The sequence below is a fragment of the Tenebrio molitor genome, chromosome 3 (genome assembly GCF_963966145.1).
Source record: "Tenebrio molitor chromosome 3, icTenMoli1.1, whole genome shotgun sequence".
NCBI classification, from domain to species: domain Eukaryota; kingdom Metazoa; phylum Arthropoda; class Insecta; order Coleoptera; family Tenebrionidae; genus Tenebrio; species Tenebrio molitor.
The window spans coordinates 21642363-21655668 of record NC_091048.1 but is presented as its reverse complement, the minus strand read 5'-3'; the positions used below and the strand labels follow the sequence as shown (position 1 = coordinate 21655668).

At 33.4% G+C, this 13306-nt stretch overlaps 1 protein-coding gene across 1 annotated transcript; it reads right to left on the bottom strand.

Moving 5' to 3' along the window:
* Positions 1–8410: 8410 nt before the first annotated feature.
* LOC138126505 (cystathionine gamma-lyase-like) lies at positions 8411–11460 on the bottom strand. Its single transcript, XM_069042259.1, has 5 exons — positions 11111–11460; positions 10646–10924; positions 9151–9415; positions 8734–9061; positions 8411–8679 (listed from the first exon to the last, which is right to left on the bottom strand). Exons 1-5 carry the CDS (start codon positions 11264–11266, stop codon positions 8538–8540), a joined length of 1170 nt encoding a protein of 389 aa, XP_068898360.1. The 5' UTR covers positions 11267–11460; the 3' UTR covers positions 8411–8537.
* Positions 11461–13306: the final 1846 nt, after the last annotated feature.

Here is a 13306-nt window from a genome sequence, read left to right as displayed (position 1 = left end):
CGCCGCCACTGAGTAAGAGTAACAAGCAGCCAGACTCTCCATTTGGTGGTAATCAACTAAAGTACTATGCAATTATGTAGGAACTATACATGATGAAATGACGTACAGTAAAACACTGCTAGTTCACGGACTATTATGATATGGCAAGAGATATAATTATGTTTTGTTATTATCTAACTATAGATTTCTTGGAAAATTATTCTTCAGAGGGTTGGCTCTATCTGCATGGGAGGCGTTCTTTTCTGAGTTATTCCCTATTGAATTCTCAACGCAGCTCTGTCTCGATGACCCACACCCTTTAAAACTTAGGTCAGTTTGGAACAGGTACAGAAATAATTTACTACAACCGGACGTTAGTCGCATACTTCTAGCAAAATTTTCTTATAAGAAACTCTTAGGTCAAATCTTTTGTATTTTGATCTCATATGGAAGTGTTTGTTCGAAACGAGAAACAAAAAAAAATCCTGTATGTGAATTTTTAAGTGTTCAACTAAATTCAATAATTTAAATCTTCTAGCTTCATTTATTCTTTTTCTACTTATTCTTTTCTAATTATTTGCCGTTCTAGTTCTTAAATTATCATTAAGTGATTATCATTAAAATCGTTTCTACCAGATTGTTGTTAAATTAGTGTGTAGTAAAGATTAAACGTTTGAAATTAAAACAGTGATTTCACTTTTTGTGAAACTAATGTGTTAACACGTTTTCTTCAATTTATCGAGAATTTCTGTTAACTGTTTGACTTCTCGTGGTTGCAGTTCTGTTTTCAGCGATGAAGATAACGATGACTCATTCGGCTGGACAGTGTTTTATGAGCCGATTTCCAGTTTGCCCTTATATGTTTCAGTTCAGTGTTTCTTTCTGGGAATCGCTGAACCCACGATTCCTGAAAGTTTTCCAAAATTTCCAGTAATTGCAGTTGCGGTTATTTTTTTGTTACGTCCAGATAGCTCGACTCGAATAAAAACGGAATTACTGTATTGCTGTAAGTGATTGGATATTGGGAAACCACCGGCATTCTTCTAAGAACATTAAATCGAAGATAATCCGCCGCAAAATTACCATGTAGGAGCAATTTAGTTGGTATCATTAAACAATTTTTTCGCACATTTCAATCCGCCGGCAATGTTACAAAACAATATCTTTCGGTTGTGGAAAGCATCTTCCTCCGCAACGAAATCACGTCCATTCCTTATAATTATAGCGAGATGTTACTGGGTGGGTGTAACATCCACCAACAACACCAGCTGTACTCGTCTTCATCATGTATCTTATACACAAAGCAGATCTAAGAGTAGAGTTCAGTGTTCTTCAAGGTCCATCAAGGACGACTTTACCCACTTGCCTGACGTCATCCTTGTGGACGCTCAAGAGATCATCGTTTCACGATAACTATCCGAGCAAGGTTTTTTCGAAGCTTATGCAACGGTTTCACTTCTGCTATTGGCTCCTGCAGCAATTAAGCTGATTAATATTGATAACACTCATAGTTAGTTGCTAATCGTCATGAAAACGACATAATTACCGCAATTACTGTTCAAATCGGGTTGGAAAAAAGTGTTTTTCTGTTCTCAGAGCCGCCCGACAGTGGGACTGATTTTATTGATGGGTTTTTGCTTGTCCTTCAGACGAAATCAAAGACCGAAGTCATGGAACACGGTTTTATTAGTCTGCGTGGAAGACTGTTTAGGGCCAAAGGTCATGGCTTGAACTCCCTCGCCAATGATTGAATTATTACGGCATGTTTGCTGGCGCAACGCACCGTATGGCTCTCCACTTCTTGCAAATGCAATAAGGAAAAGAAACAAAGTTAACAGATTGCCGATGTTTGCCACCTAGATACGCGCTTCTATCCAACGAAATGTTTGTATTCCCACGACGACGAAGAGTAAACAAAAAGCGACAGCCCGACGGCGTTAATTGCGCCGTATTTGGCTAGGTCCGGAGATTTCGTCTTTCGAAAAGTGAGGTTGGTTGACCGGCAAAAAACACGTCTATAGAGGTAAACACCCACCCGCTACCAAAAGGGTTTCGTTTTCTCGAAGCGGATCTGTGCAGTGTGGGTTAAACCCGAAAGTGGGTGGTGAACTTTTACTTTCAGCGGTAGGATCAGCTATTAGAGATGAAATACCGTTGCGTGTACGTGCATTTCATACTTTGTTGTTTATTACTCGAGCAAAACTATTCCCACGTACACACTCGCATGATGTATGGACTGTTTTCAAACTGCAGTACTTCACCGAGGTTTTGCTATTGTGAATTCCACAACTCAAAAGGCAAAGACGTAATGACTGTAATTAAATTAAAAGAGTCAAAAGGATATTTTAGGAAAACGTTGAGTTACGAGTTCTCTTATGCATATCTTGTGTTGGTGGTTTCGCTGTGTTGAATAAGATCTCTCTAAATATTCAAGTTCTGTCGAATTTGCTTGAGCAGTCACGAAGTGAGAATTTCACTTTTAATAAACGGACATGTATTGACCTATTTCCGTGATATATGGTAGCACTTCTAAAGAAGAATATAACTTATTGTGATATAATTGTATTTGTTCACATTTAAGTGTGTAACAAACAAAATGTTGGAATGAATCCAAGGATGCAGTTGGTATCCATTAAAAACACATTTTGCACGTTAAGGTCGCAAAGTATAATGGAAATTAATTTATCGGCAGCGACTTAATAAATTTGGTTCGTCTTGAATTTAAATTGGTTTTCTTGCAAGTGTTAAGCATGACATTAAGAATAAACTACGTGTTAGTTTGTCGCAAGTGAAGAAGGTGAATGGGTAACGAGTACATTTTTGACTGAACAAGATTTAAATTAAACAGTAATGGCTTTGTTAAATATAATAATCTACATATTGATAGAACGATTACCTTAAAGTAATGAGAATGCATGTTTTAATTAAAATGTAATGTAGTGTGACACGTTTCTTATTTAATATGATCAACAAAAAACTTCTGAAATCTTGTGGCGTAGTTTCAACCATCCTAACATATACAGGGTGATTCAGGAGTAATACTGACCCTAACGAAATTTGTGATGCAGCCAACATTTGCACCGATTATGTGGATTTAAAAAATATACATTTTAATTATATGCAACATAGTTAACATGCCCAACATTACATTTGTCAAATTTAATCAAAATCATTACGTGGAATAATTAATTAAATAAATAATTAAATTAACACAAACTAAAAGCTACAGAGGACATGCATTGTTGGTTGCATCACAAATTTTGGTAGGCTTATTATTACTCGTGAATCACCTTATATGTATGATGAAGAGAGGTTTTGCCGAAACTTCAACAAATAAGATTGTATATGGTAAACCCAATCACCATTTTCTTGGTCCTCATTTTAAAATGAGGAGTCTGTTTTGTCAAATTAACAAGTGACAGCTTATTAAGTTACGCCTCACATTTGTAAAAAATTTGTTTTCCATAGCCACCCTTTATCTCTTCTTTTGTTTATCATATTGTATAAATGAGTAAATGTGCAAATATTTGTACCAACATTTTGAAATGGTTTCTTTATTATAGTTTTAAACTATTTGTGCTTTTTATTCATTGTAGTAAAACAATTATGATAAAATTAATTAAAATTTAACATTTTTAATTGGATCTGTATTTTGTATATTAATAAATTTTCTAATTTCCTAGTTCTTAAGACCATAGGCCGCTTTATGCTGATCACTTGGAGGGATATTCGAATTCACGTCTAACGTTCCGCATATTGTAACAATAATTTAAAATAACCCTGTATGCTGTATATTTGTTTTTATTTTTTGGTCCTTTGCAAAATATATACATAGATTTTTTTAACAGCTCTCCTTTGGAAAATTAGAATTGACTAATTTAAGAAAAAAAAATTGAAATTCAAACTCTTTAAAAACTTTATCATTTATTTTACTGACACATTCTACCAACCAAGTTGATATCATCTGGGTGATTAATAAATTGGTGTATGTTTTTGAATTAAAAGTGTATAATCCAAGGTCTTGTTGATATAATAAAAAATACTGAATTAAATAGTATCAAAACAAAAATATTAGCTGCGGTTTTAGAACATACTGCCATTAGTTTAATGGAATATAATTTTTTGTTTTGAAAAGAATTATATTTAATCAGTTGTGCAACCAGGAACCGAGCGGAAAGTAACTGGGATAAAACTAAAATGATTCAAAGCATGTTGGTTGTTGGTGGACCACAAACGAGAAAAAATATCGATTGCTCTATAATGCTTTGACGTCTCAAACAAATTGCTCTTATATAATTTTATTTCTGTAAAATATTTACTGTGTTCTGTAGGTGTTGCTTATTCTATATTTAATAAACACGCAAACTGAGTTGAAATTAACTATTTTAGATGAAAAATAGACTAGGAAAAGTTAAAGTTACCATATGCTACACGTATGCATGGTGCTCACAGTCTAGCCTCTAGCAGCATTATAAGGTTGCGAAAAACAATTAGAAATTGTTAATAATTCAAATACTAAAGGTTCCCTCATACATTTTTATAATATTTTAGTTGTACAAACCCAATAATAATTTAAGGACACGTCTTCACATGTTTATAAGTAAATAAATTTCAATTTTATACAGTGGGTGCCCCAAAATTCGCGGAACAACTTCGCAGTACGTCGTTAAGTAGTCATTAAAATAGCAGGTAAAAATGTTTATCTAATCCCGTGGGATAAATGATACTCATCCCACTAATTTTGAGTGGGATAAGAACTTCATTACCTCACGCATTTTCATTACCTCACTCAGTGAGGTAACGAGTTTCATTACCGCACTCAGTGGGATAAATGAGTTTCATTACCTCACTCAGTGGGATAAGTAAATTCTGCGGTAATGAAACTTATTTATTTCACTGGCGAAAATCAATAGATAACATTTATTTTTTTAATTTGGGGTGGTCTTAGATAAAATTTTGTACATAACACGTGGGCTAAAGCATATTACAGGAAACTCGTGTGATTACAGATGAACTCGGGCTAACGTCCTCGTCATCTGCAATCTTCACACTCGAGTCCTGTAATATTGGACTAATTATGTAAATAACTATTAAAAAATCAATCTTTTTTTGTAGAAGATATGGACCTATTTGTTACTCTAAATGTGCCAACATTTAAAAACATTCTATGTATCCCTATTGGGCTATTGCCAAATATTTCATTTTGTTGTATGCATGGAAATAAGAAAGAAAAATCAAAGTCATGTTGCCATACGTTATTTGAGGTAAAACCGCTATAAAATCACTTCTTGAAAATGGCGGAAATAATGAAGTAAATAATTGCAAATCTGATCACAATCATTCAAAATTATTATGCCACTGGCTAGTAAGAGATAAATAGTCAAAATCTTTTTTAATATTTAAAATAAACGAGATCAAAGTTGCACCTTTTGAGCCCTCATATCTTCAAATATGAAAGGTGTAGAATTTTTTAATTATTTTTCTCATTATTTTCTAACATGAGTTGACATTGCCCCATTGAGTTGTTTCACAAATTTTGGAGCACCCAGTATTAATAGAAAAAGACAAAATTAAAAATCCGTTGCATTTTATATTTTGTAACACTTTTTGTCTTGCTCCCATAAGCATACTCGTTTTAACTGCAAGTTAAGAAATATAAAAAAGGTGCTTTATGCAAATGTGCAGTCCTGTTTATTCGTGTCAAGTTTTGTCACTTGGAACTGAAATGCCATTAATGATTTTCTTCTAGTTAATTAGAACATAACATATTTTAAGTGCAAGTGGTAGAGATTTCTTATTGATTTAAATATGTACAATAAAATATTATTAACTTTTGACCTACCTCTGAATAAAAATTACTGTATTAACCTTTTTATGGTAATTCCAATGGAGATATGTATCTGCTTTTACTCTATGTCTATACAATTATATCATTGCCCTTTAACATGCACTTTCTACTTTAGTAGATTTTATTAAATCTTTAAATAGTAATTAAAAAAATAAATAAATGTTAGGGCTATTGTTAAAAAATGGGCAACATCAACATACTAATAAGTACTTTCAATATAAAACAGCATCGTAAATCAAATTCACATTTGTTTCATTAGCAAAAATTATTTGTTTCTCGCAAGAGCAACTGTAAAACTTATTCCAATCCAATCGCTTAACTAGGTACAACAATCTTCACATCAGAAATTAAAATTGAAAGGTACTCGAGTGCTTATGCATGAACACAAGCTGCTATATCCTCAGACACCCATTCCCACTGTAAGTAGTCAAGTGCTTAATGCAGCAAAGCCAGATTTGGTCCTAAAAAAATCCCGACTATGAATAATGCAACTATTTATTTCATACAAGTACACGTGAAAGGTACTGCAAGAGCTGCTGACAGTTTTGACGAATTGCACTTGCCACTGCTAAAGCCTGTTCATTAAACCGAACATTGCCGCACGTCCATAATAATAATAATTAGGTATTTTCCGATAATTATTTTGCGTCGTTATTAATTTTCCTGCATATCTCCCTCCACTGAAAAATACGATTTTTGCTCATTACGGGAACCGCCATGTTCCCAATCGACCGATAGAATTCGTCGTCGAAGAACTTTGATCAATTTATGTAAATGTAACAAACAAAACCGTTTAAAAGTCACTTGTTTATAATCGATGTCTAAAATCGTCGCCCACAATTCCAGTTTCTATCAAACTAGTCTAAAATTACTGTTCTTGCGGTCGGTTTTCGGTTTCTATAAATCACCCACCGCCCTTACCGCAATCGCTCTTTCTTTCTTCGAGATAATAAAACGGTTTTTACGAGGTCGAGCTTTCTCGTTGCGGATTTGAAAATCTGCAAATTAACCGATAAATTACGTACGAATACTGCGACTGGCTTGTTTCTAGTTATCTAACAGAAGCCACGCAATTAACATACACGCACTCGACAAGATGGTGGAGATAAGAGATAAATAATTTTATCACGCTCGTCACACACTAAAATTCGTCTCGACTCGAAACGCGATTTATGTTAATCAGTGAATTTTACGCGGCAGGAAGACGCCATAAACCGAATCCTGCTGTTGGTGTTTACACATTCCGTCTGGTTTAATTCTTGAAGCTTTTTTTTTTCATGACAGAGACAATGGAGGGTTTTCAACCTAACAATGCCGCTCTTCCTGTATAATTTCTATATTTGGAAGTTTTCAGTGATGTCAGCTCAGTTCCCGTCCCAAGTAATAACCATTATGATTGTGCAGTAATCTCTTATTGTTGGATTGGAATAATTGAAAAAATGTAAATTAACCTTACTCAAGTGCCTAAGTAATTTAAAACAATGATGTGATGATGGTTTTTGTAATTAGTATAAATAGCCATTGCTCACTTTTTTTCTAATGATTATGATTTATTTCGAAAAGATCTAATCATCAATCACTCTGGCAGCAGAATTAAACTAATGAGTCTTATAAATAGAAAAGGAATTCGAATTTTGTGGCAATTAATGGATAACAAATATTAAAATGGGTGGGGCGTTCATTTTAGCGAAGTTTTTTCACCTGTTTCTTTTGTGAGGAGATGTCGCTGGTTCAGTTTGTTTTGTAATGTCTTAAAATAGCCACGGTGAGCAAATAAAATTAAACCGCAAGTTCAAATCTCAGGAAATTACAGGTTCGTCACCCTGTATATTGTGGTGGCGAAAATATATGATGTGATGTACAATTTGTAGTGACGATTTTATTATTCATAGTGCAAAAAAACTACCTCAATTTGCTTGCTAATGTTACTCGCCCACTAAAATGAATTATTGGTAATTAATTATTTATGAATATGTCGTATGTAATAATTTACTTCACTGGCGAATAATTTAGTAATTATAAACACTTCATTTTAGATCATAAATATTATGAAATGTTTACTTTAACAGGACGAAGCGACAGCTAATCTATATTCATCCAGAATTATTACAAATTATATTAATTGCATTTTAACGGAAGTGCTTCATGTCCCGTATAAGAAGTTTGACTGTTTGTTTTTTGACATTGGTGAACACCACGTGCACGTTTATCATTTTTTAATTAATCCAATCTAGGTGAAATATTATCGGGTGTTCATTTAAATTTATCCTCAAAGCTGGCGTTGAAGAGTCAACTGTTAACTATGGATCACGGATCAGCTGTTTAAATCTAACCTCACTTTGTGTTGTGTTTTTACTCTGAAGACTGACGACTGGTGCGTCCACAATCGAGTCTTTAACGCCAACTTTACTTTGGGGATAAATTTAAATGAACACTTCTTACTTACACAAATATTCTGTTGTCCTTTTTTTTTCCAAAAACTTGAAGACAAAATTGTGGATTTTAAAATGCAAATTAGCTTGGTTCTTATTCACAATGACCTTTAGACAAACTATTGTAACGAGAACAAATACATTTTATAAATGTCTTTCATTCGGTTTAATAAACTATTTTGTGACATTAAATATCAGGTAGTTTTGAAAAAAAAAAACTATTTATACATTATGTAATGCTGCTGTTACAAATTGGGAGATTTTTATTCAGAAAAAATTTAGACTTTTTCCAAAGCTTTTTTCAAATCTTTTATCAAATCTTCAGTGTCTTCCAGACCTACAGACATTCGCACTAAATTGTCGGTAATCTTCAGAACTCTCCTCTGATCTTCAGGGATACAATCGTGAGACATGAGAGATCTAAAAATTAGATGAATAAAAATTAGTAAAAAATAACGTGATGATTTATATTACGGTAGCTCAACCAAGCTTTCATAACCGCCTAAACTTCCAGCCAGTGTAAAAGTCTCGAGTGAATCGAAAAATTTCTTCGATTCCGCAAGACCACCCTTAAGATAGAAAGACAACATCCCGCTACACCCAGAAGATTGTTTCTTGAACAATTCGTGTTGGGGATGAGACGGCAATCCAGGATGCAATACTTTCTCCACTTTGGGATGTTTTTCCAAAAACTGACCCACTTCCAGAGAATTTTTCATGTGCTGTTTCATCCTCAACGCTAGAGTTTTTATGCTTCTGGTGACTTGATAGCAGTCAAATGGGGCGGGCACTATACCCATCACTAATCAAGGAAGAATATTAACAATTTGTCGAGAATTATTAGATACTGGAAGTGTGGAAAACGAAATTGAAGGAAAATGAGACAATTACCAGTTTGAAGAAATTTAAGTTTTTTGTAGATTCCCTCATTGTTCGTAATTGTTACTCCCATGATAACGTCGGTATGACCGTTTATGTACTTCGAGATGGAATGTATAACGAGGTCGGCACCAAAGTTGAGAGGTCGCTGGAAATAAGGTGTCACGAAAGTACTGTCAACAGCCAATAAAATCTTGTTTTTATGGGCAATTTCAGCGATTGATTTGATATCAAACACTTTCATTGTTGGGTTGGTTAGACTTTCTACCCATATTAGCTGAAAATAAATTCAGTGATGAGTTTAATACAAACAGAAAATATTTTCTCAAAAAATAAAATGTTTCATTTTAAATATAAAAAATATTGGAAAACATTATTGGGAAGAATGCAAGCTAAATATACAGTGAGCGGCAAAAGTATGGAATAAATTCCTTAAAAATTAAATACATTTTTTTTCAAAAAAATCTTTGGACAGGTCAATTTTAGTTTATAAAAATACATGTTTTAGTACCAAAGAAAATTCCAAGCAGTCATTTGTTTTCGAGTTATGACGCCATCGAAAGTTTTTTTAAATAGAAACCCCCTATTTTTTTCTTGATTCTGATAGCCCTTTTAATTGTCTAAATGACAGTATAAAAATTTTGTTATATTACATAAGGAAATTTTTGAGAAAAAAAATAAATTTGGAAAAAATAAATTTTATAACGAACAAAAACAAATCAAAAAATCAAGTAGGTTTATCAAACAGTCAAATGTTACTGTCAATTTCATTCGTATGTATTATTTGTTTTACAAAACGTTTTCGAAAATGACTCATTTAACAGAAACACAACATATAGAAATTTTAATTTTGATTGGGTGCGGGGATAAAATTAGATAAAACTAAAACAGGGGGAATTTCTTCATAAACTTGCTTGTTGTCAACAAGCTGGGGGGATGGCAATTCGAACATTTAATTCCAAAATTTTAAGTACATACTAATACAGTTTTTGACTTGTTTTTGTTTGTTATAAAATTTATTTTTTCCAATTTTATTATTTTTTTTTCTCAAAAATTTCCTTATGTAGGGTAACAAAATTTTTATACTGGAATTTAGACAATTAAAAGGCCTATCAGAATCAAGAAAAAAAATAGGGGATTTCCATTTAAAAAAACTATTGATGATGTCATAACTAGAAAACAAATGACTGCTTGGAATTTTATTTTGTATTAAAATATGTATTTTTATAAACTAAAATTGACCTGTCTAAAGATTTTTTTGAAAAAAATTTTGTTTAATTTTTAATGAATTTATTCCATACTTTTGCCGCTCACTGTTGGTTGCAGTAGACCAAGATGCAGAATTTTTATGCCGGTGATAAAAAAAAGGTCAGATCAGGAGTATGTATTAGGTTGTCAGTGCTGTTTCTAAATAATAAAAACAATGTTTGTAGTGTCAAGAACTCCGATAAGGCTTTGTTATGTAATTAAACTAAGACTGATTAAAAACTAAAATAAGTAAACTTACTTTTGTGTTTGTCTTAATGGCACTTTCGATGTTATTTGCTTCGGCAAAAGTAAGCTCCAATCCAAATTGCGAACAAACTTGCCTAAAGAGCATGTTAGTACTCCCATAAATATCGTCTCCGCATATAATGTGATCTCCTACGGTGAACATATTAAGAACCGCTGTAGCAGCTCCCAGTCCCGAAGACCAACACACTCCGTACTTTCCATTGTCAAGGGTGGCTAAACAATTTTCTAAAACGTCTCTGTTGGGGTTTCCACAACGACTATACTCGTATTTCTACAAGAACGAGAAAATAAAAAAAAATTGATCAATAAATTAAATATTCTGGGAAAATGTTGTATAGATTGGCAACAAAGCGAAGGATAAAACTTTATGATTATAAAGTTGGTTGAGAAACTCTCCGTAATTGATAAACAATAGGTACTCTTGGTGTATTTAGTGCATTCGTGATTAATAATTTACCTTAAAATTCTCTGGGTCGTAGTGTTTAAAAGTAGTCGACGCGACCATGGGGGTAACAACAGCCATGGAGTCCCATTGTTCGGGGTCTTGAAATGCATGAATTGCAGTTGTTGCGAAACCTTGGGGTTGGGGAAGATATTCGTTTTGATCGGCCATTCTGGAAGCTCGTTTACATTAGAATGAGAGATGTTTTAGTAGCTAATAAGATGTAAGAACAAATTGCGTCAACATGGATAATCAACATTAAGCAACACTCAAGCAATGAAAAACACAAATTAGCAAATTTTCGAAATTGTCTTGTAGTTTGACAGATTCATCTGTTGCCAACTGGAATTTTGCAGTCTTAAAGTCGTTTAGAAATGCTTTAAATATCTCCAGTAATGATAAAATTCTTCCAATTATCTGATTGTTGTAATAAATATACAAGCAGTGTTATATAAGAATAGGTCACGAGGTCATCTGCTTTTAAAATAGGTCAAGATATTATTTACTTACGTATTGATTTGTCTTGTAGTTATGTCGATTGATGTTGTTACTAGGAAGATACATTAAAAACGATAAATATGCATTGATGCATGAAATTTTGTTGCAGAATTTACAATTTTACATCTTGTGTCATCATTAATGCAGAGTTAAGAAAAGCTTATTTTAAAATACTAATTTTATTTAAATATGAGTTTGCTAAAGTACAGAGTGATTTTGAAAGTTGTGCAGATATTTTAATCACGAGCTACTGGCTTGATGTAGAACTCGAAAAAAATGTTTCAAAAATTCTATGTCAAAAAATAAAATGACATTTATTTTTTGAGCTACAATTTTTTTTTATTGCTTTTAGTCTTCTACGTTGTCAAACAACTTCGTAGGTAAAATTTCGGCACATTTTAAAAATACACCCTGTATATCATATTTTATAAAACGTACACCAATTCGGTTTCCTTGTTTTAAAGCATATTTCCTATAGGTTACTTCGCATTGGCGTACATTTTAAAAAACATCATATACAAGGGTGTATTTTTAAAATATGCCGAAATTTTACCTACGAGGTTGCAGGACAACGTAGAAAACTAAAATGTTTTTTCAGAGTTCTACATGAAGCCAGTAGCTCGTGATTAAAATAAGTGCACAACTTTCAAAATCACCCTGTATGTGTGTACTTACATCATATGTTTTGTAGTGTTTCTTTATACGATGCGATCAATTAAAAAATAAATCGAGTAACAATCGGTAACAACCTATGGCAACCCATGATATAGCATAGGCTCCAAAGCAAACTCGATTTATTTTTTAAATGATCGGTCGGTATTTCCTTCCCACATTGTAATACATATCTTAAGTTTTTTAAATATACGAACCCCATATTCTACCTATACCCATTCCAAACCCCTACCACCCACTTCTTCAGTTGTAGGTACCAGGACAATGACGAGAGGCCACCAGGACCAGGACTTCCTCTCCAGGATCAGAACCAGAACCCACCTCCAGGACAAGCCAGGACCAGGACCGCCCGTCACGGTTCCTGGCCCTACAGCCGGAAAAGGACCCCAAGGATTACCAGGATCCCGTACCTGCCCCCTGCTCCCCAGCCCGACTCCGACGAAGATTTTCTGCAATCGTCCTGGAGTGAGTTTAGGCTGTCGTTGTGAAAGAAGTGAACAGGGGTGGTTTTCGGTCCTGTCAGTATTTGGACTTATTTTAACCAATCACGTTAACCTTTTCAATGTTTTTAGAACTTTCTGCGTTTCCGCATTTTCCATCAAAATTTGAAAGTTTGAAATTTAAGTCTTTTTAAGGCCAGACGGAATTTATATAATTTGTTGCTGGATTACAAATGGGAAAATGACTCTACAGTAATAACTGTGCGACAAGAATAAACAAAGAGAAATGAACAAATTCAATGATTTTTAAAAACCTAAATGGACTTGAAATGCTTTTACGTAAGAGCTGAAGAATTTGACCTTGGCAATGCCATGCACATGCAATTTTGTGGATTTTATAAATCTAAGAATTGTTCTACTTTTCTTCGAATTTCCCAAAACCTTTCTAATGAGCTCGAAATCTTCATTCACTCTCTCTTATTTGCACATTTTGTTTCCACAAAACTAAATGAAGTTGTTACCTTTTTATGTTTTCTACCAACTTCTCTTCTACCTTGTTTTGTTAATTTTGTAACTAAACATTTACGCGATTTTCATTAAT